The 24,568-nt window shown below is 43.1% G+C and overlaps 2 protein-coding genes across 3 annotated transcripts in view; one reads left to right on the top strand and one right to left on the bottom strand.

The window, feature by feature from the left end:
- Window position 1: 1 nt before the first annotated feature.
- On the bottom strand, window positions 2-24,431 carry LOC128872424 (elongation of very long chain fatty acids protein AAEL008004-like). Its single transcript, XM_054115087.1, has 5 exons — window positions 23,871-24,431; window positions 11,391-11,731; window positions 7,686-7,823; window positions 7,318-7,560; window positions 2-2,919 (listed from the first exon to the last, which is right to left on the bottom strand). The coding sequence occupies exons 2-5, from the start codon at window positions 11,727-11,729 to the stop codon at window positions 2,740-2,742; spliced, it is 900 nt and encodes a 299-aa protein (XP_053971062.1). The 5' UTR covers window positions 11,730-11,731; window positions 23,871-24,431; the 3' UTR covers window positions 2-2,739.
- Window positions 2,827-24,568, top strand: part of LOC128872423 (elongation of very long chain fatty acids protein AAEL008004) — a 46,648-nt gene continuing 24,906 nt past the window's right edge. The window contains exon 1 of one of the 2 annotated variants that reach the window (XM_054115085.1): window positions 2,827-2,967. The gene's annotated coding sequence lies outside the window, so the exon portion shown is untranslated. Of the gene's footprint in view, window positions 2,968-7,913; window positions 7,938-24,568 lie in introns of those variants that run through there. The other variant, XM_054115086.1, reaches the window with a different exon arrangement.

The raw sequence follows: 24,568 nt of genomic DNA, 5'->3' as shown, positions 1-24,568 counted from the left end.
GTAACTTAATAAAATTTATTTGTCATTACAAAAAGAAAAGAATTACATATGTACAAACAGTTTTGTCGCATGCATGCGTAACGCACGCTCAATAAATTACAATCTTAGGCTGAGACTTGACGATGAATCCGTACGAAAGTTATCGGTATCGTTACAGTGTTGGCCGATATGTAATTCGTGTTTATAATTACCGTGTAACCAGTAATCATGAATAACGGTTAATAAATAATTAAACACACCGAAAGGATACGTTGTGGTAACAGAGGCGTCGCGTTAAAATAAGAATTTTAGCACTCGTAGTGATTCGAAAACGTTCCAGTACCCAATGGCCAGATACTTAAACATAGTTCGTGATTACTGATCAATTTAAAGAATAATCATGTAGTAATCATTATCCAACACAGCCTTGTCGTATCTCTCTCCCGGTACCAGCGGAACGACCGTCTCCGTCCACACCCTTCGAGGGGGTGAATCGAGAGAATCGATAATGTAGAGAATGTCCGTACTCCGGCTGGCTACGTGGGAGAGCTTTGCACATGTCCGGTGAGGGATCGTTCCGTTACCGTTTCGTAGTTTCACCGCCTTCTCTGTGAACCGAGTGAGTGTCGTTCAACCCCCTCGGACGCGTGCGTGGCCCCGAGGATGCCTGACGAGCAACGCGTCATTCTACCCCCTGGTTCGTTCATGAACGGAGCGCAAGGGTACGTGTCGACACCCTTGTCTCGTGCAGGCCAGACAGTAGGCTCTTTATCGCTGTTGGGCGACCCGTGTCGTTCCTCGTCGACGCGAACCTAGCGTTTACCGCACTGCGGCACTTGGTCGCATCTGGAGCAACATCATCGACGCGATATTCTTTCGCAAGAGCTTTCGCGGTACGGTTGGCGAACCTCGGCTACGAAATCCGATTTAATAGCCAGATTTCGTAAGAAACGTTAAGTACACGCTCCCATAGATCCATCGGTTCAGCAGCCTACGCGCTAGTGAGAGGAATTACACGTATTGGGTGTGCTAAAACTGGTGGCCTCAAGTATGTTTGGCAGAATAGAGTGCTACGTGTCTTCGAACAGTAGTGTTTTAACGGCTGACCATGACCATCGCCCTAAGCGATCACGAGTGGGTTATTTAATTGCAATCAATTATAATATAATTGGTTCTCCCTGTACTGTGCATACGAGAAGTTTGGGCTATCAGTTTTAGCACACCTCTAGATGCATGTCGTGTGCGCAGAGGTATGCGTGCCACTGTTGTACAGGTGATACCTATATCGCGGTGGAGATTGATACCGTTCTCAGCCAGCAGCCACGCGATACTTCTATTCCCACCGTTCCTAGGTTTAAAGTGTAAACACATCCGCTTACAACTTATCCTTTGCGAGTTTACTACAAACACTCGAAATCACGTGGTGATCTAGCGACGCGTAGATAGTCGCGAATACAAAATCATTGAGTTTCAACGTTCGCGAATAAATCGTCATCTGTTATTTGAATAAAAATTTGCCCATCTTTGACATCAAGTTTCTGCTCCCAGCTTGAATGCAACGCGTTGGAACAGTCTCGTCGCAGTACGGCTTCCATGCATAAACTCTAATCGTTGATATTTGCGAAGAATATTCTATTCTGGACCATAAAGAGTGTACAGAATAGCACTGCTTGATTTACGTGTTGAAAATGAAAAGTATAAACGCTTCGATTTCACAGGTGATAAAAGTTAGCTCATCTGTACAGGGAAGAGACATTTGCAACGCGTTGCGTTCTCTACGCAAATTTTTACTTAATTTTAACTTTGTTTTTCCGCCACTTGCGAAACTTGCGCCTTGACGCACGCGTACCGTGAGTTGCGCGATCGGTTCAAATCGCGCACAGATTTAAATAAATCCGCGAGAACGGTGTCCCGCGGGGTGCTAACTCTACTCCTATATTTACAATACCCTTGATTAGAGATTTGCCGACGCGTAACACCTAAAGTAGAAAAAGAAAATAAGGATCATTAAATTAACGACACCAAGGACCGAATCGATCGCACGAAGCTACGTCGATTCTGGGTTTCCGATGCACTTTCTCCAGCGAACCGATCCCTGAAGAAGTGACTTTGTTAAAGTGAGATACACGTTGAGACGCATCGGAGTTTCTAATGTTGTTGAAAGCGTTTTTGAATAAGAATTATGGTTGGAACCATAGCTGCCATGTAAATACATTTTTCGCGGCTTAACGGTCTGGTCGCCCCTTTTGAAGGGATTAAGAAGTGCTTCGGAAGCCCTGGTCCGAGCTGTTCGCGAGACCTGAGATGCCCTGCGGAGGATACGAGGGATAACATGCGATAATCTCTTCCATACGGAAGGAAATCAGTAAGCTCCACCCTCGATGGAACGACCGTGATCGATCGTCCAGACGATCGAGTTCGCGAATCAGCATCCGGTAAAGTTGTCTCGAAACGTTCGATGACTAGTTCCGCGCGATATAGTCGGTAAATTAAGCTAATCAGCCGACATTGTGTAACCGTTATCCGATATCGACAAATTGTTCCCTGATCAACGGGTGATTTCCTAGTCGTTCGACGAATCGTCGCCTATGAAATCGGATAGACGTTGTAAACGCACAAGGTGAAGCGTTTCTTTCTGTTCCTATTGTTTGCGTAAACTGATCCACGATCGTTCGATCGTACGCGGAGTCGGGAGGCGGGCGGTTGGAATTTGTGTTTGAGAGATATTCGTGGAAAGTGCGCGCGTTCATGTCCCTTCTTTTATTCTCCCTTCAGCTCCGTCTTCGTCCTGGCCTTCCTGTACGCTTGTCGGTAGAAATCGGAGAACAGTACGAAGAAGATCGACGAATGAAGCAGGAGAAGCCCCGCCACCAGTTTTGGGTAGCCGCAATCGAATATCAGGGCCTGGGTGCTGTGTACGAACACGAGGAAGAACTGGACCTGCAAATGGAACGAGAATTCGTTGAGTCGAGGCGTCGCGCTATGATGGTGAGTCGACTTTTACAGTTTTAAAACAAAATTTATCGAATGGTTTTCATTTGATATTGAGAATAATAATCCGATAAAGATGCCGTGTGAGGCGTTAATTAGATTAACATAGTGGAAGCGTATTCGACCTCATTTCAAGTGCACTTTTACTATTTGATTTTTCCCGTGTTCCATGTATGAAGTAACGTTGCGAGAGAGTACACCATAAATTTCCGAGATTCATATCGTACAAAGTTCATCGTAGTATGTGTAATTTAGATCACGATTACATTAAAATGTTAAGCATGCCTCGCATGCCATCATTGGCGGACCGCAACACGCTAATAGATTTAATCATATGTTTTAAGATGATTAGCAGACAAATCACGTGTTCATCCTCATTAAACTTCGTTAACTCTTATACGCGATCTGTACATTTTAAGAGAAATCCAACGTTCGACTGTCTAACTCATAAAAGCAAGCATGGGCATGGTGACCCAATTAATCGTAGTTTCCTCCACCAAGAAAATTCTCTTCGTGTGTAAATAAAAATATTCGATTCATGTTCAATTGGCTGGAAAAAAATGCTTTCTTAGCTTTATATCTTCCAGAAGAAAGATGAAGCCGTGCAACGTGACAATTTACGTATTGTTAGGCAATAAATGTACATTCAAACGAAACGAATATTAAATACGTGAAAATTAGACACAGTCGAAGGTGGCAATTTTCAAGTGTTTAGATGTTTTTTTGTTGTAATTAAGCGAACAGCATATGGCAATTGCACGGTCACGTGTCTTTCTCGCTGCATTAGAAGTGCAAGGTGTTGCAAGCTGAATCGTGTCACGAAGATACACACACGGACGTGGTGCACGGTACCTACGAGTCAATGGACTACAACCTGTAAGCGATCGCGGTGATGTTGCAAAGGCAATCGGGAACATTTCGCATATTATGTGCCCGCGCTTGATCGGATAGATTCTGGCAATCGATCTGTCGCAACGCAGCCTATCGATCCATTAACCCGTGGAAATTTCATTGCGCCGTTATGCGACGTATAATTTCCTGGCTTACGGTATAAGGTGACCGATAATGAATCCAGTTGCTCGCATCGAGTAAAAGGATTTGAGCAGTTCAAGTTTTCGACTGCACTGGATGGGGTGTGAGTGTCCTGTTGGCGAGAGAGTGTTGAGACTGATTTCAACATCTTCAGGATTTTAGGTATCGAATAAACGCTCATCCAGTTATCCTTGCTTATGGTGCTCGAACAGAGTCGATACCTTTCTTCTCTGCTTCGGGACTGATCTTACCAGCTCTCTGGTAATCGCAACTACGAGCGATTGCGGAACATCCTCTGACGCGCGTAAAGCGCATCTCGATGGAGGAAGGAGATAACGTCTGCTGGTATTCCAGGAAAGAACAGTATCATTCGTCCTTTGAGAGATTCTTGCCGATGATGGTGTCGCGGGATAAATCAAGATAGGCGAACACATAGGTGAGGCTACAGGCATGCAGCCGGTTCCTGGTAGTTCAGCGACGACGATGGCGATGGTGTGGTGGTGGCACACGGTGCTATACGGCATATCGGAATGCCAAATTGTTGCGCCACCGCGTCATAGTCGGCCTAGTCCGGCCAAAGCAAGTCAGCCTGCAATTGCCCAACCTTGTATTTTTCACTTTCCCTCACCCCTACCACGTCGGTCAGCGTGAAATTTTGTCCAGAGATTTGCTCGGGTGGCCACCGATGGCTCAGAATCCTTGGAAATACGGTGCACTGGGCACAGTAGATCTACCTCGTGGTAGGAGTCCTAGGGACCCTCGCCGGGTTTTGCAATTTTCTTGGAGCTTGGTCTTGCCCTGGAACGAGCTTGACATAGGCTCATCCCTTCAGGTCTACAAAGCTCAATGTATTTTAATGCAATTTCACGTTCGAGATCTTCGTCCATCGCGAGTGTTCGTATCAAAGATAATAATATACGACGCGATTTTATAGCTAGAGCAATTACTGTGGACGTATCAACATCGGCGCACTAATGTGCTACTTTGTCGGTCATAAGCGAGAGTCAGGCGTCCTATAGCGCCGAACAGTAGTCCGTTAATAGCCTCTGTTGCAAGTTTTCCAGCAGTTTCGTCGAGCAGAAGTTCCAATTGGCTCGAAAGTCATATTTAAGAATTCATAAATGGCTTGGCAGGTGCAACAGACTTAATGACATCGAACGATTCGAAATTCTGTTGGTCTAGGAATCTCAGGGTCTCGCGAGTGGAAAGATATACGCAATTTCTTTAATGCATTGGAAATGTTCCTCGTAAAGGTGCAACGAATAATGGTTACTCCTTTGCCAAGCTGTACGTTGCGCTTGCATCGATTAGGTCTTCCACGAGCTACCGGAGAGGCACTCGAGGGAGTTCTCTGGTTTTAATGACATCGACATCGTGTTTTCAACACCGATCGGAGTCTATACTAAAGTATAGAACGCTAGCGTGTGTTCGTTATCTTTTATTCTAAACAAGAATGTTGCCCATCCTTGATTTTGACCCGCGTTACTGCGTCGTACGACCAGTTTTAGGTTGCAGCGCGATTAGCACACAATGACGACGGCGAACGGCTATTTGTTTCGTTATTGGTGAGCGGCACGCGGTCTATTGGATAGATCTTGATCGCCCGTTTTCCTTCGCCCGTTGTCGATTGCTGCAATCTCGCGCTCGCTTGGAACTTATCCGGCCGAAACGTTGCGTTTCGAGAGCGCCCGATGCATCCAGGAATGGGCAATATTTGGGTGATCATTTTTAGAAAAAAGTTCTCTTCGTCGTTCGGACGGTAGATTTAAATTTGAATTGAACTGCGCGGTTGAACGAATCTCTTCTCGATGCCGCGCGCATCCTCTCACGTTTGTCGATGCGGCGATCACATTATCCGCGATGAGCCTTGCGCAAGAAGAAGGTATCGCGAATCTCGCATGGAACACTGTTTGGTGCTCGGTGGACGCCGATTGCGAGATCATTCGCCGCGGTCATGTGCACAAAAACACACACCGGCGAGTTCTGGTTTCGATGATTAGGAATTTATTTTCGTGGCATTCGGGCGCCTTTCTTTTCTTCCCTTCGCGCGTCTCTGTTGGTCACTGGCCAGGGAACCTGGACTCGGCAACTTTCCTTCGATCCCTTTCCAAGCGCTCCTTTCGGAAGGCTCCGTCCTCAAAAAGTCGCGAGAGCCAATCTAATCAGGTCTCGAAACGATAATGTGAAATTTAAACGTCACGTTTCGATGAAATGTACTGGTAATTATTCTCTTTCCTTCCACGCAAACAGATTCATTTTCCGACACGTCCGTACACCTTGGCCTTATGTTTATTCACGGGTAATTATAAAAGTCAAACGTGCGAAGTGTATCGAGGTAATTAACGAAGAATGCATACAGGAAGACAAAGTTGCATATTTTTGTTATGCAATGTAAGCATTATGTAAGTCGCGTAATATTGGATGGAAATGTGACTTAAATATTTTGACTCGAGTCAACAATCTCAACGATGCGCCTGAAGAGTGGCAGAATGTCGACCGCTTGGTACAGAGGATCGTCGATCGTCAGGAGTTCTTAGTACTCTTTGGATAACGCGTTCATTTTTAAACAAATTTTGTTTCTTTGAATTTGCTAGTGTAGCATTAACGAACAATCACTTCGCTTAGGTGCGGTCACGAGAGGCACAAACGCAGGCTTGTAACAGATTTATTCTGTCATTAAATTGATAATTTACCTCGCAAACATTTGCATAATTTTAGAGTGCATTGTCTTCAACCGCGATATCGTATCTGATATGAACCCAGCACACGGTCGCCAGGTGGGAATATGGTTTAACGTTGAGTAATAAAGTATTATACTATACTTAAGCGATAGAATTACGTGCACGAGCGACGCCTGTAATGGATGGTCATTGGTTGCATGTTTCGTTAGTAACGCCAACGGAATTTATAGAGCAAAAAGATGCAAACGAAATGATAAAAGCCTAGAATGTTTCTTCGCACTTGACGTTCATGAAACTCTGTGTTGTTTCTCGCGTCCGGAAGTCGTTTTTCAGTTGCAGACAATTTCTTGTCTCGGCGAACAGAACTCGGTTAAAAACAGAATCTAGACGATTGCACGAATTCATCTGGTTGGGTCGAAAATGTTAGTACTGTTCAACGATTCTTCTGTGCTATTTAACATACTACGAAGCGTTGAATAGTACTTACCAATTAATTAACATATCACAAAAGTCCACTAATACCTTCGAATTCAACCATTCAACTAAGTGGCCAGCTGCGAATAGAAGATGAACGTTGAGAGAAAAGAAAATATTATGGGGTGTGCTCCCAGTGTTCGCGAATCGAGCTACCTACCAGTTGCACAGTGGTGAGGTGTTTTTTCCACCATATATATTTCTGGTACTCGGGTCCCATCGCGGACACCATGTAGTACGCGTACATTATCACGTGCACCGCGTTGTTTATCAGGTTTCCCAGAGTGCCATGGCCTCCAGCGATGAATTTCACGCAGATCCACGTCTCCAAGGGTGTCAGAGAGTGGTGGTACAGGTGCAAGAACGTCACCTGGCTGTCCTTTTTGCGCAGAACGAAGAATATCTGAAATTTCGTAGGAGAATTAATGATTTGCTCGCTCACCTCTGCTCTTCGACCAATCCGTTTCAATTTCATTCCGTTCGGACTGCGAAAAGAACCATGCATATGTAACCAATTGTAATACGTACCGTGTCGGCGAATTCCGTGAATTTGCTGATGAAGTACCACCAACACAGTTTCGCCATTCGCAGCGCGGAAGGGTTGTGGGAGTAGTCGACCGGTTGACACTTGTAGCTATAATCCAACAGCCAACCAGACATCAGGTGCTGTGAAACAGGAGTTCACGATCAATGTGCTGATTCCGGATCTCGCGAGAACGTTTTAACTTTTGGTTTCTCGTATATTTATTTATTCGACGAGGTATCTTCCTTCAGTGCAAGGTAAGTGGACGTATTTTCGCCACTAATCCAGTCATCGACACCCTCAATGTATTTCATTGACGTATTAACCTATTAACGTGACATCGATACAGCGATTCTAGACGTAATCAGTTTTCTTTTAAAGTTATAATGAGGAAACAGTTATAATGTTTCTCGTTACGTAATGACAGATTACGTAACGATGACTTGTGTCTTTGTGAATTCATCTACAACATAAACTATTATTATTATTATTATTATTATTATTATTATTATTTAAACAGTAAAGGATCGAGTTGCTTGTTTTATTATTCGAAACAACGATTGCGCGTAGATGGGTAACAAAAATTTATTGGACAGAAATCGACACCATTGCTGAGTCAGTTTCCTGTAAAGTGTCCGTTGTTAGCATAATTTAGGAATAATGTAGTCTGACGGAAGCATACGTATAAATATATGTACATTGTAAACGTTTTTGTCTCATTTTGATTCAGTTCACGTTGAATTCTTCATTTTAACTTAAAAAGAAGTGCCGTGGAAAAAGTTACGCCTCGTCGAATTATTCCCGAAGAGAATACAAACAAAACGAGGCCGAAATATTTATATTCTCTGCAAGTCGGAAAATTTTGAAACACTGCGTGCAAGTAAAGTAGTTCATCCGTAACGCAAAACCATTTGGCGCTGGTGAAGTAACGCGACCTGAGCAGGTGAAATCAAATAAAACTTCCATAACAATTGTACTTCCCATTATGTTTGCTAACTTTTGCGACCTACTATGTCTTGGCTAGAAAATAATCCATCATTTGTCCTCGATGAATCGATGATCTCGCTGGGTGATGAACCCGACGATACCCTCGTTTGGATTATCTAGGTCGAAAATGAGAATATTACTTTCCATAGTATATTGAACGCAGATGACAAGGAAACTGGTCTGTGGAGGTGATGTCTGTCGAGACTTGATCATCTGTAAGTGTGTAGATACCAAACTACTGAGATCTAACGAGTGATTCTTGGGACTATGTCAGACTTAGAATGAACATCGATCAGATAAGAATTTTTCAGGAGTGAGAAGCATCCTCAAAGTTGTGTTGTCCACAGTTTTCACCCCCTGGACACGAATATCAGCCGCTAAAAAAAGTACCTTTCACCGTTTTATAAAAACGTTGAGCGATGTTCCCCGTTAGCTCGTGCTAGGACATAAGCTGCTCCTCAGTCTGAAACCCAAACGAGCACACGTTGCTCTCTAGCCGCGCAAATTGCAAACGGACGGTTCATGGAAAGTCGAAAACAGGATGCTTCGCCTTTAACGAACCGCGAGCTGCGCGAGTGTATGTACAAATCGATTGGGCAACTGTCTCGAAAGCCTCGAGAGTCTAGTCCTTGCATAGCTTCTCTTTTCTTTCTGCAACCGTGTGGCGCGATTTCTCACCCCCTGTTGTTCGTCCTATTCGCAATCACGATGGAAAGATGCGAAATTCGCGGGCAGTGATGTTCGGAATTTTGAATTGTCTCGTTCGAATAACTGGAATAATCGTAGCACTATTCGTTCGAGGGTACGCTGTCGCAACGACTTCTTTTTGGTCGTGTTTTTGGAGAGGAACACTCCTGATCGAAGCCACATGACTCTGATTTCTCTTTGCCGAGCGGTGTTTTGCAGAATGCGTTCCATGAGTGACAATACTTCTATCAAATTATATAAAATATAGTAAAGTTCGTGAAAAATAACAGTACTACAATGTAAAGATGTTTTCGAAAGAGTCTATTTATATCAATGTTGTGCGCCAGGTCTGCAGACGTCAATCGCGGTCACAAGGACGCACGGTAACGTAATCAAACGAGTTATCAAAGAATCGCTCGAAGGCATCGAATCGTTAATTTTAGGCAAGGTGATAGGGCCAAGTGTCTATTTCGAAACGGAATGTCGCGCGTTTCACAACCTACCACGTTTGAATCCGACAGACAGGGAGCAAAGTCCGCTCGAACACACCGAATAGTGGTTCAAGGTGATCGGACTTAGAGAATGACTCAAGTGTCCTTGGAGACCTTCAAGTAACATCTCGGTCGTTCACCAGATATTTCGGGGTCCAACAGTTTCTCTTTCCTCTCGAATTTATAGCGAAGGACGTCGTTTCACGGACTTTGACAGGTGCTCGACATTAAACAGGTGGATTTGTAAAGATTGGAAAGATTGAGAAAAAAAGATTGAGGGACAAGATAGAAAGTCATCGATTCGATCGGGGCAAGAGCCAAATTTATTTTTCTTGGGATGAAATTGCCCAAGAGTTGTGTAGCTGGATTCTCGTTGCTAGGAATCTCAGTTTTTTCATGTTTCTGTATTCGTATCCGAAATTTCTGGAAACAGCGCTTTCGAGGCATTAGGTGCTCCAAGAATCGACCAAGGTGACTCGGTATTCGGATACGTGGTTCCAGTTGATTAAGTTACCGAATACTCAACGTCTATCGCAACGCTACGCCCACGGGATTCATCACGGTCCACTGGACGCGTATCACGCGTCTAGATTATTGAATTCAAATTTTCTTCGACCGAGATGGCGAATAGCGTACCAGTGAAGGTTCATCGTTCATTTATTCACAAAATAAATAAAACTTTGATTGGTTTCATTAAAGTGGCCACCATTGGAATTCCCCTCGATCCAAGGTAAATCCTCGTTCGTGGTACAATCAAAATTTGTCCGATAGCTTCTTCGTCTACCTTCGCCTATTGCGCATCGAACGTTCGAAAATCATCGTGTTCCACGCGGGACTATTTTCACGCCGTGGAAATTTTTCTTTCTCGTTGGTTGACATTTTCGTCTAGCGACCTACTAACGTTTACGATCCTCCGCGGAGAGAGGCATGGGAACCATGAACTTTGGATCCCGTCGGTGCATCGATCTCTCGTGAACCTCTTGGCACGCGAGCACATCGCTACTAGCATCAAACCTCTTAATCTCCGTGATTTAGAGAAAGTCGTCCCTGATGTTTTGAAACGTTCTCGAGACCTTGTGACGAGTGAAACGGTCGACAGAGGCTCCTTTTCTTCTCTGGTTAGAGGCTACTACCTCTCCTTCCTTCTGATGAAAAGCTCGTAATTGCTCTTAATCGTCTGGTCGACGTTTCACGGTTAAGCTGGAGATGTACTTGTTGCGCCGAGGCTGATGTCACGGGCACGATTATTACTTGCGATTTATAATCGCGTTGCGCGAGACGCTGCGACGTCTGTATCCTATAATTTAGTTCTACATACTGCCATTTCTCTTATCTATTGGGTTGCGTCATAATTATCTGCCGTGTTACATATTATTTTAAAGCTTGGCGTTTCTACTACTGGTACTTGTTGGCTAAGAATTGCTAAAGAAAAATATATAACGGGGGGAGGAAGGATACCTGATGTCAGAAGTAAGTAGGGGCTACGCTTGCACTGAAAAAAGTTACCATCGTCGGTAGATGGTTCGTTACACTGTAGACGCTTACCTCGTATAGCATTCCCAACGAGAAGACCACCTGGAACGCATTGTAAGCGACCAACGTTCCCCTTAGCTTGAAGGGCTTCCTATTGGACATGACACGCGGCCCGAATAACGTCACTACGTACAAGTAGAGGAGCACGATGAGGAAGGTTGGTATGGGCGAGTCCATCAGAGGCCAGTCGCTGACCCTTGGATCGGAAACCGTCGTGAGGATTTCCGTGTACTGATCCAAGGCCATTCGCACCAATCCCTGGGCGCCCACGAACGTTCTGTTCATGTCCGTCATCTCGATCCTCGGCTCTGGTTCCCTTTCGGCAACCAACTCCGCCGCTGCAGATGCCATTTCTGCAAACGAGAGGGAGAAAGACATAGAGATTCTTTTCTTTCTCTTGGAGATCTTTATACCGTGCACCGGAAATGTTCGATCGATCGCGTCCCTCGCGATTTCGACGACAGATTCTGTACTACGCGAACTGGAACGAAAGCGTAGGACAGAAACAGATGATGGCGATAGAACAGAAAGAAGCTTCGTGAGGTTTTCCATATTTCGAAAAAGTTTGATTAATTTCGTTAAACTTGCTTCTTAGACTAAGAAAGTTTCTCTCGAGCCCTCTACGTGAACCTTTGTTTACAATACTCGTCCAAATATCTTTCGTGCCCACTGTATTTATTTCTCAATTGGATTCGAGTCAGGGAGATTCCCCACAACTCTTTTCGGTTTCTTAATATCGATGCGTTGGGAATTATCTTCGAAGCACGATGCAATCCGCATTAAGAGAGACCGACTGGACGCATTAAAACGATCTCCCATGATTTACGGGCTCTCCGTTCTAGTAGAATTCGAGTCAGGGAAGTCTGCGGAGCTACTTTGTCTCTCGGGGCACGTTCGCGCATACGCATACGTCCGAAGAGAACAAAGTTTATCGGCGATCGAGTCGCGCGAAACGCTGGAAGCTGTACGCGACGGGTCAGGAAGTTCGCGTTCGACGCAATCCTCGAGGAACGTTATTGTGTCGCGTCGTTTTCACTTGTTCACGTTAATCGGACAAAACGACCTTCTCTCGTCCCCGTTGCGTTTATGTCGCCGATAGCCGCGATTAATCGGCAACTGGAATCACCAGTACACGAGGGTGGAAATGAACAGTGAACAGACCAATTATTTTGGGTTAGTTTACGTAGGAGGTACTGAGTTTACGGTATCTTCAATTTTTTTTTTTATCTACTTAAAATGATAATTATGCAACGTATGTTATTTTAGTCCGGAGCGTATTTATTCATAGACGTCTGCTAATATTTTCTCTAGATTTATGTCGCAATTGATTTCTATTTATAGAAAAGTGTGATCGTTGAATAAATAAATTCTTTTAAATGGTCGATGATCGTCGCTCGAGTCTTTCTCTCCAAGAGTGCGTAGCGGAGTTCTGATTCTCCATTTGCTTTTTTCTTTTTAATGATCGCCGGCAGCGACTAGTCAGGCCTTCTCTGGAGATATAACATTTTCAACTCTTTTCAATTTTACTCGCCGCGATTGGTTTACGACGATGCTTTTCACCGAAACGAGGTTACACCGATGGAGTGGAACGGGAACGAAGATGATCACGTGCGACTTCTTGTCACCTTTCGTCATCGCTGGTTTCAATTATCGTTTTTATCATTCGATTTCTTGTGTCAGAGTTCACCAGTTACGAATTGACAATGAGATGCGCGGAAGAATATTTAAGAATAATTATTCGATTCATCTGTAATCGAATAAAAATAAAAACTGAACAGTATTTTTTGTACGTGAAAAATTGATATTTCGTCAAATCGTTTCGAATCGATTTGCGCTGGAATATGTTTCGAACACAGTACGTCTGGATTATTTAGGCCGTGTTAATGCGAGACCGGTTCGCTAGGTGTTAGTATTGACCGTGTCCGTAGGAGTCTTGAACCTCTAAGTTAAGCAACTCATATGAAAAATCCCGCACCCCTTTCCCATTTCCCCGCGACCGGTGCCGCATTTCGCAAGTTACGTTTCGCAATTGTTGCTAAGTTATAGGCGCGCGTTTGAAATGTTCGATTTTTCGTTGACGCAACGTCGCCTAACAACTCGTTAAAACAGTGGCGTTTAACCTTTTCGTTTGCGGTAATATAGTATCATCTAAAAGTCATGCGCCTTAATATTCTAAGGATTGCATCAAAGATCGCATACGAACGTTTGGAAAGAGGACCTACTCGATTTCGAGGTGCAAACTAGGTCGTGCAAGTCTAAGTAATTAGCAACCATTCGCAGCTATCTTATACATCGCTCCATCTTATATCGCTATATCTTATTCGACACCTTACGAAATCAACCAAAAATTTTTCAAAATTTCTACAGGCTGATATTTCTCAATATTTCTCAATAAAAAAGATGGAACTCGAAACAGTCGATAGTTTTAAGAAGTAAAAATTCACTCAACACCAATCTTCTCAAACATTTTTTTTTCTTATTTTGTAAAGTCTCCGTTATCGAAAGTAAAGCGACCATGTGAAAATCGAACCAGTAATTAGTAATCTTGCCCGTAAGAACAATTTCGTCGTGTCGTCTGGCAGACGTGCGAGATTGCATGCAGACAATTTTCCACACTTTTCTCTCTTTCAATAGTAAGCGACACCTAACAACCGGTTTTAACGCGTTCGTATCATCGGACGTTACTACGTCTGTGCTCGGAGCCTACGTAGCAACATTATTAATGAATTGCGTGTACCCAAGTGTCATTTAAAGTGTCACGTATAATAGCAACTTCTTATACGTATTGTAATTGAACACGCGCGGAAACGGAATACCTGCAACGATTCAACTGTTAATCGGAGATATTACAAGAAACTCGTGAAACTAATTGGAAATCACAAAACGCGCGCTGTATTTCGACTTTCGCTGCCCAAGTATCGCGCAACGGCGCCAGCTAATCGAGATAACGCGAATATTTACACTCGTTCTCTCTTGCCTTCAAATTTGGTCCCGGCGTTTCAGTCGCGATTCATTCGCTTGCGTCAGAAAATTGTTGATAGAACCATTCGAGTAGGCAGTTTAACCTTGCTTGGGTATTTTAAGATGACACGAAACTTGAAATTTCGCTAGTTAGATGAGAAGTAAAAAAAGATGGCTCACGTCGCATTGGCTTTCACCCCTTCATTTAGTCACGTAATTACAATCACGGTTTACACTTTGCCCAACACCGCCTTGAGCGCGGTCCATTGATTATTACTCCGCAATGTATCGCACACGAAAGCGCAATCTTGAATTTCGTTAGCCACTGCGTGCAGTTCGCGGTAAGTAGACCAGAACCTGGTACACCGCCGTCCGTGCCCGTGCGTCGAATGTTCTCTAAGGCCAACGCGGTCTGATAGGCTATTTAACATAACGAAATCGTGGTTTCGAGTCGCGAAAAACTGGAGTAACGGTCATACGCAGCTGCTTCCAAGTCAGTTGCTCAATGTCGTTGCATCCTCCTTTTCCCTTTCTTGGTTTCACCGTTGTCGCTTTTAACGACCGTTCTTACGTATATATTCGTAATGTTCTCCGTCGACTGCCTTGTTAACTGCTAGGGGGAGGTTCCGAACGAGAAGGTTTTCCGTGGAAGGTGTTGGAAGTGTTGGAAAGGAGATGGCGTGGGAGTGTCAAGGGGTTAACAGAGGATGGTCTAGATAAGCTAGAGAGAGCGAGTGTAAAGCTTCCTACAAAAACATGTTCTGCTAGAAATATTTACAAATGAGCGACACGATCGGTTAGAGTATCGGTATTTATCACTTGGTACTTTTCATTCCTCGAACACCAGTATCTCAATATATAAATATTCATTGTTAACCCTTTACACTCCGAATTTTATTTCAATTTTGTTATCAGCAGCTCCCAACGCTTTTAGGCAATTTAAATAAACAATGGGAGAAAAAAGTTCGCTTAAATACCAGTTTTATTCTCACTTCTGTTGTATTTTGTAATTTTCAAATGTATGATATTTCTTGAAACAATTTCCTTCACTATTGATTTGGACACGAAGAAATGTCGAGTTACATTCGACATAGGAGTGCAAAGGTTTAAGGGATGGCCCATCAGGCATCCGTATCTTAAACATGTATCTGGGTCTCGACCCAAGGCATCGAGGGATTGACCCATTTATTCTGTATTTACAAACAAACCAAGACAGATTATACGTTCGTAAAGTTCGAGGCTCGGCCACCCACTCAACTATGCACATATTATCTTAGGCTCTCGTACCGTGGATAGTATCCGGTGGTACGCGGCGTCGATTTATCGAGATGCACCGCCCGAGGCTGTCGAACGGTACTCGTTACAGAGAAAGTTCCGATTACCGCGAAGAGGCCGTGAAATACACGCGGATGGAAGCTCCTGAGCGCCGCGACGTCACGAAAAAGAGAGACCAAGGGAAAAGAGAGAAAGGTAAATCGGTGGCGTTGATGCGAGAGCTACTTCAATGGGAGAGAATGCATACGTGTACAGCGATAATGGTACGGACAGATGCGACGATGATTTGCCGTTGACGAGGAAGGATGGTTTGCACGAGTGGCAGGACTGGTAGGTATCGTTTAAACACATTCGCTCGGTGTTTAGTGGGTAAGTGGGTCAACGGTTGGATGCCGATCATGCTGTATCGCGTCTCCTCCGCCTTGTCCCGTTCTCGGTTACGGTGTAGCTCGCACGTTTTCTTCCACGGTCCATATTTGCTCCGTTCTTCCGATTCTACCGCTTCCCTCTGTCGGTCCTTACACGTGGTTCTACCGCTTTTTTTTTCTGTTACTTTCTGATTCACTGCCACGGTTTACGGAAAATCGTAGGCCAAGTACACTTATTAAGTGCAGGAGAACCTGTTCTGAAAAAAGTACCCGCGAAAAAACAATAGGACTGGTCAGACGTCTGAATCTACTTCGGATCGATGAGTTTGATACTTTGCGTTTGTTGACATGGAAAAGCCACTGCAGCGATTCTCAAATTAAACTTATTGGAAATGAAATTAAGAAACTCTTTTGTCCTATAGTGATTTTTCATACAATTGATAAAGTGACCAACTGGCCAACGCTGCGAATAACAGCAGGGGGTAATAAATCTCTGTTTCACGTTGATTCATTTCAATAACATTCTCAGCATAAATCAGATTTTTTTCTAATTCCTTTTACGGTTTCCTGGACTTGGAATATGAACTACTTTCTTCGAGTTAGCGTCCCTAATAAAACTAACATTAATGACTTAATCGTATATTAAATGTGGTACGTAGTGATTAATCGAATAAGATAGAAGACCATTACAGTTTCAATCATTCGCTCCTATTTTCCGACCCCTTTCATTTATTTCCAATTGGTCTACTCCAATTCGTAACTACTCTATAAATCTTATTCCTAACAAGATAGCGGCCCGATTATCGTTAACCATAGCCACTGAATGTTAGCATTGCTCCAATTCTCCTTCGAGTTCGTTAAAATGAGAGGTCGAACAACTTAGATAGGAGAGCCTTGCTCTCCAACGTTAACTCATCGAAGTGATTAGCTTTTCCTCCTATCGCTAGGAAAATCGCCAACAGTAAAACTCACCAACACCTTGAATGCTGTCGGTGCCTCGTAACAAAAGTAGAGCCTAATAGTTCCACTTTACAAGAGTTTACGAACAGGTCCAATACTATATGAAAATTTATAGATGGATGAAACGAAGAGATAAGGCAAATTTTAAATTTCAATTCAAATGGTAAAGTATAACTGAAAGACTAGCATCGAATCAGATCTGTTCTTCGATGTCAGCAACATCGACACGTTCTCTGCACGTCCTTTGACAGTGACATTATCGAAATCCTTCGATATCAATATCATCCGTCAATTCGCGACCCAATAAGTCTACAAATTTAGCATAGTAGACAGCATGTTAAACGGCGAATTACCATGACCGAGCAAATAGAGACAGGCACTTTCTACGGACAGGCGTTAGGCAGATTGTTGCGAATAATTATTGACATTCGCATTATGCCTCTTTCTTGCGTTCACCGTGTTCCGGTTCCATTGAATTTCTCTCTTGTTTTTTCATCAACCTTAACCTCGTGTTCTGTCCGTGAAATTCAGCCGTTGCATATTTATAAGCGTGTAAATAGTTTTGCGTGAAATTTCTGCGAGACTCCGTCTGCGAGTTATGGTCATTGAAGTCCGTAAAACGCGTGGTTCTTTGGACCGTTTCTGGCCCATTTCTTTCACAACTGGCCACCTACTTCCTCATTTGTCACTTTCGGATTTCATCAAGTCCCAGCCCAGGTTTCTAGTTGACTGGGAGAAAATTACGATCACCTTCCTCATTCGGCGAACACGTAGGTCGCTGGAGTAGTTTTTCAGTCGAGCTTTGTGCGTTCGTCTTTTCCCAAACTAATTTTTATCTCACCGAACAACATCGTAGTTGTACGCTTCCGTCCTTTTAGTGTCATGTACAGTTATTAAATGATTAAAACTAACGAATAATAGGATAATCAAATTTCATCAATGGTGTCGATACCATCGACATTGCTCGTGTTCTACATTTCAATACGTTATTAAAACACTTCTTTAGGCCAATTTGATCTGCACGCTTTCTGATCCGCGGTTGGTGAATGGGGAACTTAACACATGTCTTACACAAATAGGCTTCATGTAGAATTTCATATACCCTCGATAGACTAATCTCAACCTACTCAGTCCATCGGTAAGTTATACGCCGATTCATAGTAATTAACTTCTCTTAATCAACGTTTTCCGGCGTATCAGCAGAACGTCCCGAGCATGCCTGTCTCAGTAGAGTTTCCTCGTTCGAAGCCTTTGCGTCACAAATAAACTGTTATTTCTGCATGAGCAATTTCCTTTCAGTATTTCTTCCATTTTGTTCGTCATTCACGTGTCGATAAACTTTTTTTCTGAGTTTCATATTTATTTAATAACATCGCGTGATTCGATGGAACGTTGTTTTACAGCGATTTTAAATGCTTGTCATTCACGCTTTTAACTTTTTTCGAGTGCACACGCATCGAAGAGTTTCAGTACAGTTTATTTCACAAAACCCGAGGAGATACAATAATTCCCGATTGTATGAAATTGAATTGGGTCCTCTCGATTTCGTATAATAGAGGAAAGTTGGATGTCCGTTCTTAAGAACGACTACTTTTTATTTCAAATTGAATCTCACACGTGGTCTCCGACGAAGAATGTTAATGGGATTCACGAAGGGTGATAATGAGCAACAGCGAGCTCGGCTTGGTCCATCGACGAAACGCAACCACGATGAGTCGTCGACCAGAGAAAATAAAAATTTCTAATACCTTTCGGTATACAACTATTGCTAGGTGTCATGAAAAATCAATCACTGTACGATAAGCTGAGCAAGTATACCATTGATTATTTTATTCGTTAACTGTCCTTCAAACTGGTCTCTCCATACTGGATTACGAGGATTAGGTAATGTCTGCAAACGATAGAACTCAGGAGCACGTTAACGCACTTACCGCAATTTACGTTCAGAGTGGAATGTCGAGTTGGTACAGTTATGTTGCACGATAGCTAACATGAAGTAATAATTAACCATTCAAGGATGGGGTATATGTCTCTGTATTTAACCCTTCGGAATTTAAGCGGTGTTCGACTTCAGAAAAATTCTACGACAGAACGTTTATTGCAGTCGTATAATGGAGTATAAATTGAAAGTAAGTTTTAATCGCGAAATGTGAGGCTCGGTTGCTATGGAGCTCAAAGCTATTAGCGCGAGCTCCATTGAAATTTATTCAAGAGCCCATAACTTTCTTTCATCTGGTCAAAAACGAACGCGTCCGAGGAATTTAACGGGACCGCGCGAAGTCAAAACAGAAGACTCTTGGTGGTACTTCGTTGATACGCAACGGCACCAGCTCGTTTCTTCTCACTTTCATCTCAAGATTTCCGGTTGGAGGGAACGGTATTGGTTTCACAGTGTCCTCGATTACCGTGGCAAGTCTAGCTGAGCATCACCTGACACGTTTTCTAGGTCCCGTATAAAACGCATTCTTACTCGAATACCATCCAAGAAAGCATACCGCGCAGTCTTCAAGAAAGTCGGCAACCAACCTCTCTCCTATCATTCAAAAATCGTTATTAACACGATGTAAGAACTATTAGACTAAAGACTGTTTGTGTAGAGTGCTTTAAGAAACGTTCCGCGTTATTTCAATGACGTTGCTTGTCGCTTAAGGCATTAATCATCCGTTTATAACGCACGTTACTAGAACGACTTTGATAAGCCTAGTAACGAAAATTAATTCCGACGCACATATTACTCGATATTTCCTTATCACTTGTGAAGATTTCAAATTTTCTTCAGATTTTCGTGTAATAGGTGAAACTTCCTTCCAAGTACTTATGATAGCTGCCGACTTCGTTCAAATAATATAGCCGAGCACGTGGATAGGTTTTGTCGGTTATAAAACATCAACCGTAGAAATAACTATATTTTGTTACGTGTTCAGACTTTTATAAATGCTTGATTCTTCAAGATGATATTCTTTCCTTCGCTTGAACGACATAGTAATAGCAGTTATTTGGTTTTATTTGGAAGTATTCTGGGCGAAGATCATTCAGCAACAGGTATTGCTTGCGCAATTGTCTGAATATTTTTGTAACCTTGGTGTTTATTTACACAGCGGAACACATGGGTTGCGGAATGTCGGCAATTGCGTTACGTAATATCTGCTCAAACTGTACCGTGTGTTTACAATGTCTGATATTGACCGTTTACTTGACACCGTATTTTACAAACCAATGGTTTTACGCACCGCGTCGAAACAGGTTTGTGTACTTTGTTTTCCGTTTTTGGCTTCCATAACTGATGACTGATCATCGCGAGTAATACCGTCATTAATTAATCTCTGCAAAGAAAGCGACCACGCAAAGCAACGTTCTTTTCCTGCGCCACATTCTATGCGTATATTTTCATTATCGCCGACTTCGTCGTTCGGTCGATACTGGGAAACAATCAACGAAGTCACCGTAAAAATGTTTTCCAAGCATGGTCACCGTTTAACTTTCTTGTGTTCAAACGTAATTGCATGAAGAATTTTCCAGCCTGGTTGTTTCCGTACTTAGACGTTGATCTCGAATATTCACGAACAGATAGATCCGTGCAAGTTCTCTCGTTAACAATTCACTACGTTCGCTTTTTCTATCGTGTGAGAGTATGCTCCTTGAACGAAGTAGTCGGATTTAATCGAGAACCGACGCGAGGTAACCTGTGACGCATTGCACCCCAGTGAGTCCTACGTGGGGGTACGTGTCACAAAAGTGACTACATTTAAAGAACAAAATCAAGGGCACCCGTACTAACGCAGCTTACGATTTCCGTTTGCGACGCCTGTAATATGTCCTCGGGGAAAGGACGAAGTAGATCTCGTTTCTAGCGTTTCCAAGCGACAGTCTAACGACCGTCCTGGCTGGATATTTGCGAGCAGAACACGCGAGGTATTTCGCCTTATAATGGTCCAGCGACCTTGTACCGAATGTCGACTACGTGTTTCGTCCGAAGGGGGTTGTGCAACCCGACGAGTTACGGAACCAGGTAGTTGACCATGCAGGGCAAAGGCAAACGATTTCTCGGTCGCGTGACAGTTCCGATGAAACTCTTCGATGAGTTGCAACAAGCTGAGGATCACTATTTTTTTATAGTGATAGACGTTCCAGTCTCAACCTACACCTTGAGAAAAATCTATAACATTCAACACTTAAGTTTCCAATCGCTTTGAACATTATTCGCAATATGAACTATATTAGCAAGTCTTGAAAATAGAGGATGCATAGAGCCGGCCTCATAAATATTCGTACCTTCTATGTCTATTAAAGAAGTTTGTCTAAATTAAATAACAGCTTCGACGTTTTCAAATAAATGTTTCGTTGTAAATATGTACATGGATAAACTTTAGACTTGTATATATATATATATATAATGAAAGATTCATTTGGAAACATCAAACCTACCATTTAATTTAGACAGATTCCTTCAATAAACATAGAGGATACGAATATTTATGTAATTGACTGTATAAATACTCCGTTGGAATCGAAATATACGTTTGGAAATCGACTCAGATATCGGATTCTGTTGGAATCAGTTGTCGAGGGTGAAGATAATCTTCTGTGCCATGTCTTCACTGAAATCGAAATTTCACGCACGAAGATAAGGAGTACATCGAAGTCACGAGATCGAACTTTATGGAACTCTTGACGCATTTCTACTGTATTCCAGTTTTCTATCGAGACTCACTGATCAGTGGACGAAGATAATTACAGCAGAACGTTAATTATTGATGATAACAGGTAGCCCGGAGAGTTTCCGTAGCGTTAATCCGTAGGAACTCATGTCGCTACGTTTAAAAATACTGCTAAAACGACATCTTCCTCTCGGAGTCTTCGGTTAACCGTGTAGCAGGTATCTTGCTTGCAAGCAATTTCTCTTTAATGTAATCACTGGCACTGTTAAAAGCATTGTGTTCGAGATACAAGTCAATTTGTTTCTGTAAGTTCGACACGGTGAAATGGGTCGCACGTTCTTTCCTGCGGCATTCTCTCTCGAGCAGCCTGTCAAGATGCGCGTGACACACTTGTCGGGTCGAACGTTTTTTGATCGATTACGGGCTCTTAGTAGGTCAACGGTCACGAAAGTTTTTAATTTATCAATTTTTTATTTATCGATTCAATGCGAATTGCAAATGCTTGTGTTCAGAAATTATACCAAAAAATGGATATTTATGTCGACGATTCTATCAAACTTTGATATTTATCAAATTTCCAAAAATGTATTTAGTATGGAATCCCCTTCTTATAAAGGTGCATAGTTATACGGAAACAGGCAAACATCGACATCGTTAGGTCCGTTTGCTCTATATCATCCTCGATGCACGAGATTTCGCAATATCATGCGGTATAATTGGTTGCCATTTACTCATTAGTACAGGTTGTTTAACTGTTTACAATTTCTTTTCTAAAACATTCCCGTCGAGATTATCAGTTTAGATTTTAGATTAGCCTACTTTTTATCTATCAGCTGGCTGCAATCGTAATCCAATTTACGGATTTGTTTATCGTCAGATTAACTGCGTAATACGGGTATTTCGTGCAAGTTCCGTTGCAATTAATTCCCAAAGAATCACTACTACTACTACCCCCTGGGGAGAAATCGATGTTTCTATTTGGTGGCCGCCGCAAAGAAAAACGAAACACTTTCGTAAGGGCACGTACCGGTCACCGAAGGCGTATTTCAGTTGCGTGCAGGATTAGCAAAGCGTTTCCGTCGCTTGATGGTCAACGGATTTATAACCGGCCAGTTTCTACGGGCGCGTCATTCGTAAAAGTGAAACGCGAACCAAAATCTGACGCTGTACACGAACTCGTTGCAAACGTACCGCGATGCATTTCGAAAGTTCCGAATCGATGCGCTCTTGATCGTCGTCTGACTAATACAAAAAAGGATTTCGAACTTTCATTCTGCGAGGTGAAAGAGACGTGAAAATTGTAATTCTAGAAAGTGCAAATAATTTTTATTTTATTTCTTACGCACTTGTTTCTCAACTTTCTATTTTAAGTCATAACATTATCGTCTTGTCCCATTTTCTTTATTCGATTCTGTGGTTGTTTCAATTTATCGTTGTATTCTGTTTATTAATAGTGACTGCTGGATGGATTTGTTGTTGATATTAATACTATTAATCAGTGGATAAAGCATTGATGTTTAAATAACACGTAACGCGGCCCTAAAGCGATGTCTGATCGGGTAGGGATATATTCTACTTGCCACAGTGGAAATACTGCCACGAGTAGAATACGTCCTTCACTGATCAGACGACGATTGAAGAAGTACTACGCGAGCTATACAATTCCCTCTGAGTGATGTCTACGATAGCGAGGCTATTAATCATTCGATCGTGAGATGGATACACTGACAAACAGTGAAACAATCATATCGGGAGAATTCAATAGTAACAAATTACAAGTAATTCAATCACTCTTGACGTCCTACATTTTGTAATGGGAAAACTTATTTTTACCCAACGTAACGAGAAAATCGTCAACTATAAATAGAGAACAAACGAATCACAGGAAATAATCTGTAATGGCGCTTCGGATGGTTAGCATAAACCGGTTGCGTTCATTTCACTAACCCTCGACGAAGAGAGGAGCGTAGCTTTAATCGCGCTTGGCGCGCAATGTCATGGAGCCATGGATGCAAAAATCGTACTTTCCCGCCCTCATTTTCCTCTCGGCTACAGTAACGCATCTCATCATTTTCGAATTCTGGAGCACTTAGCAGGAATCTTCGTAGCACTGGTAGAGAATTTTTTTCCCAGAACTGATCGATTCGTTCTTTTTAATCACTTATACTTATACTATTATTCTTTCCTTTTTTACTTTCCACAACTCTAAATTGCAATCTCTAGCGCTAACCATCCCTGAACCTACTTAACCATCAGCCTCTGTGTCTTACCTGGTTACCGACGAAAACAATGTCGCGTTCGAAAGTAAACTCCTGGCCACTTCACTTCACCCGAATCTCCACCGCGTGTGTCGACCTCGATATCGCGCGACTCGCAATTAATCGAGGAGGAACCAGATCTTCTGAGAACCAGGTCGATTGCACTGAAGGGCCACCTCGTGTCGGACCTCTCTTCGAGAGGAGTTCGTCGTGCTTTCGAAATCCGCTGGGTCTGCTCCCTTCTTAATTCACTAGCACCTGGATTCCCTGGGAAAAGCTTTTATCTAGCGGTCACAGCGATCCACCCCTTGGAACGACACACCTCGATCACACGCGCAGGGGTCCTCCACGGCGGGGGTGAGGCGAGCACTATCACAAGTTATCGCGCGCGTGTCGGGTGCACGTGTGGACGTGTGTGCGTGCGTGGGGGTCACGCGTTCACGGTGGCACGTGTGAGGTAGTGTTAACGTTAATGTGCCAGCGTGTTGCACGCGTTCTCGCGAAGACACATCCACGGAATGACGGGTCCAACGGTCGATGCTGTGTGAATAGTCCGCGCCGCAGCGGAACCGCGGTTTAAGTATTGGTTATGCTAGTGGGGTTCGGCCGAGAGGCAGCCAAGGTGGGGACTTGTGGAACTTAGGTGATCGTTTGAAATTCCCGTGCCACTGGGGAGTCAAGGTCTCCCTTCCCTACCATTTTCACCACGG

This window comes from Hylaeus volcanicus, chromosome 2, assembly GCF_026283585.1.
Source record: "Hylaeus volcanicus isolate JK05 chromosome 2, UHH_iyHylVolc1.0_haploid, whole genome shotgun sequence".
In the NCBI taxonomy this organism is placed as follows: domain Eukaryota; kingdom Metazoa; phylum Arthropoda; class Insecta; order Hymenoptera; family Colletidae; genus Hylaeus; species Hylaeus volcanicus.
This window is presented reverse-complemented; position numbering and strand designations above follow the sequence as displayed.

Coding starts and splice junctions, on each gene's coding strand:
- LOC128872424 (XM_054115087.1), bottom strand. CDS start 11,729: ATGGCATCTGCAGCGGCGGAGTTGGTTGCCGAAAGGGAACCAGAGCCG. Junction 7,561..7,685: donor TCACGGAATTCGCCGACACG/GTACGTATTACA, acceptor ACGAAATTTCAG/ATATTCTTCGTTCTGCGCAA. Junction 2,920..7,317: donor ACCTCACCACTGTGCAACTG/GTAGGTAGCTCG, acceptor TTCCATTTGCAG/GTCCAGTTCTTCCTCGTGTT.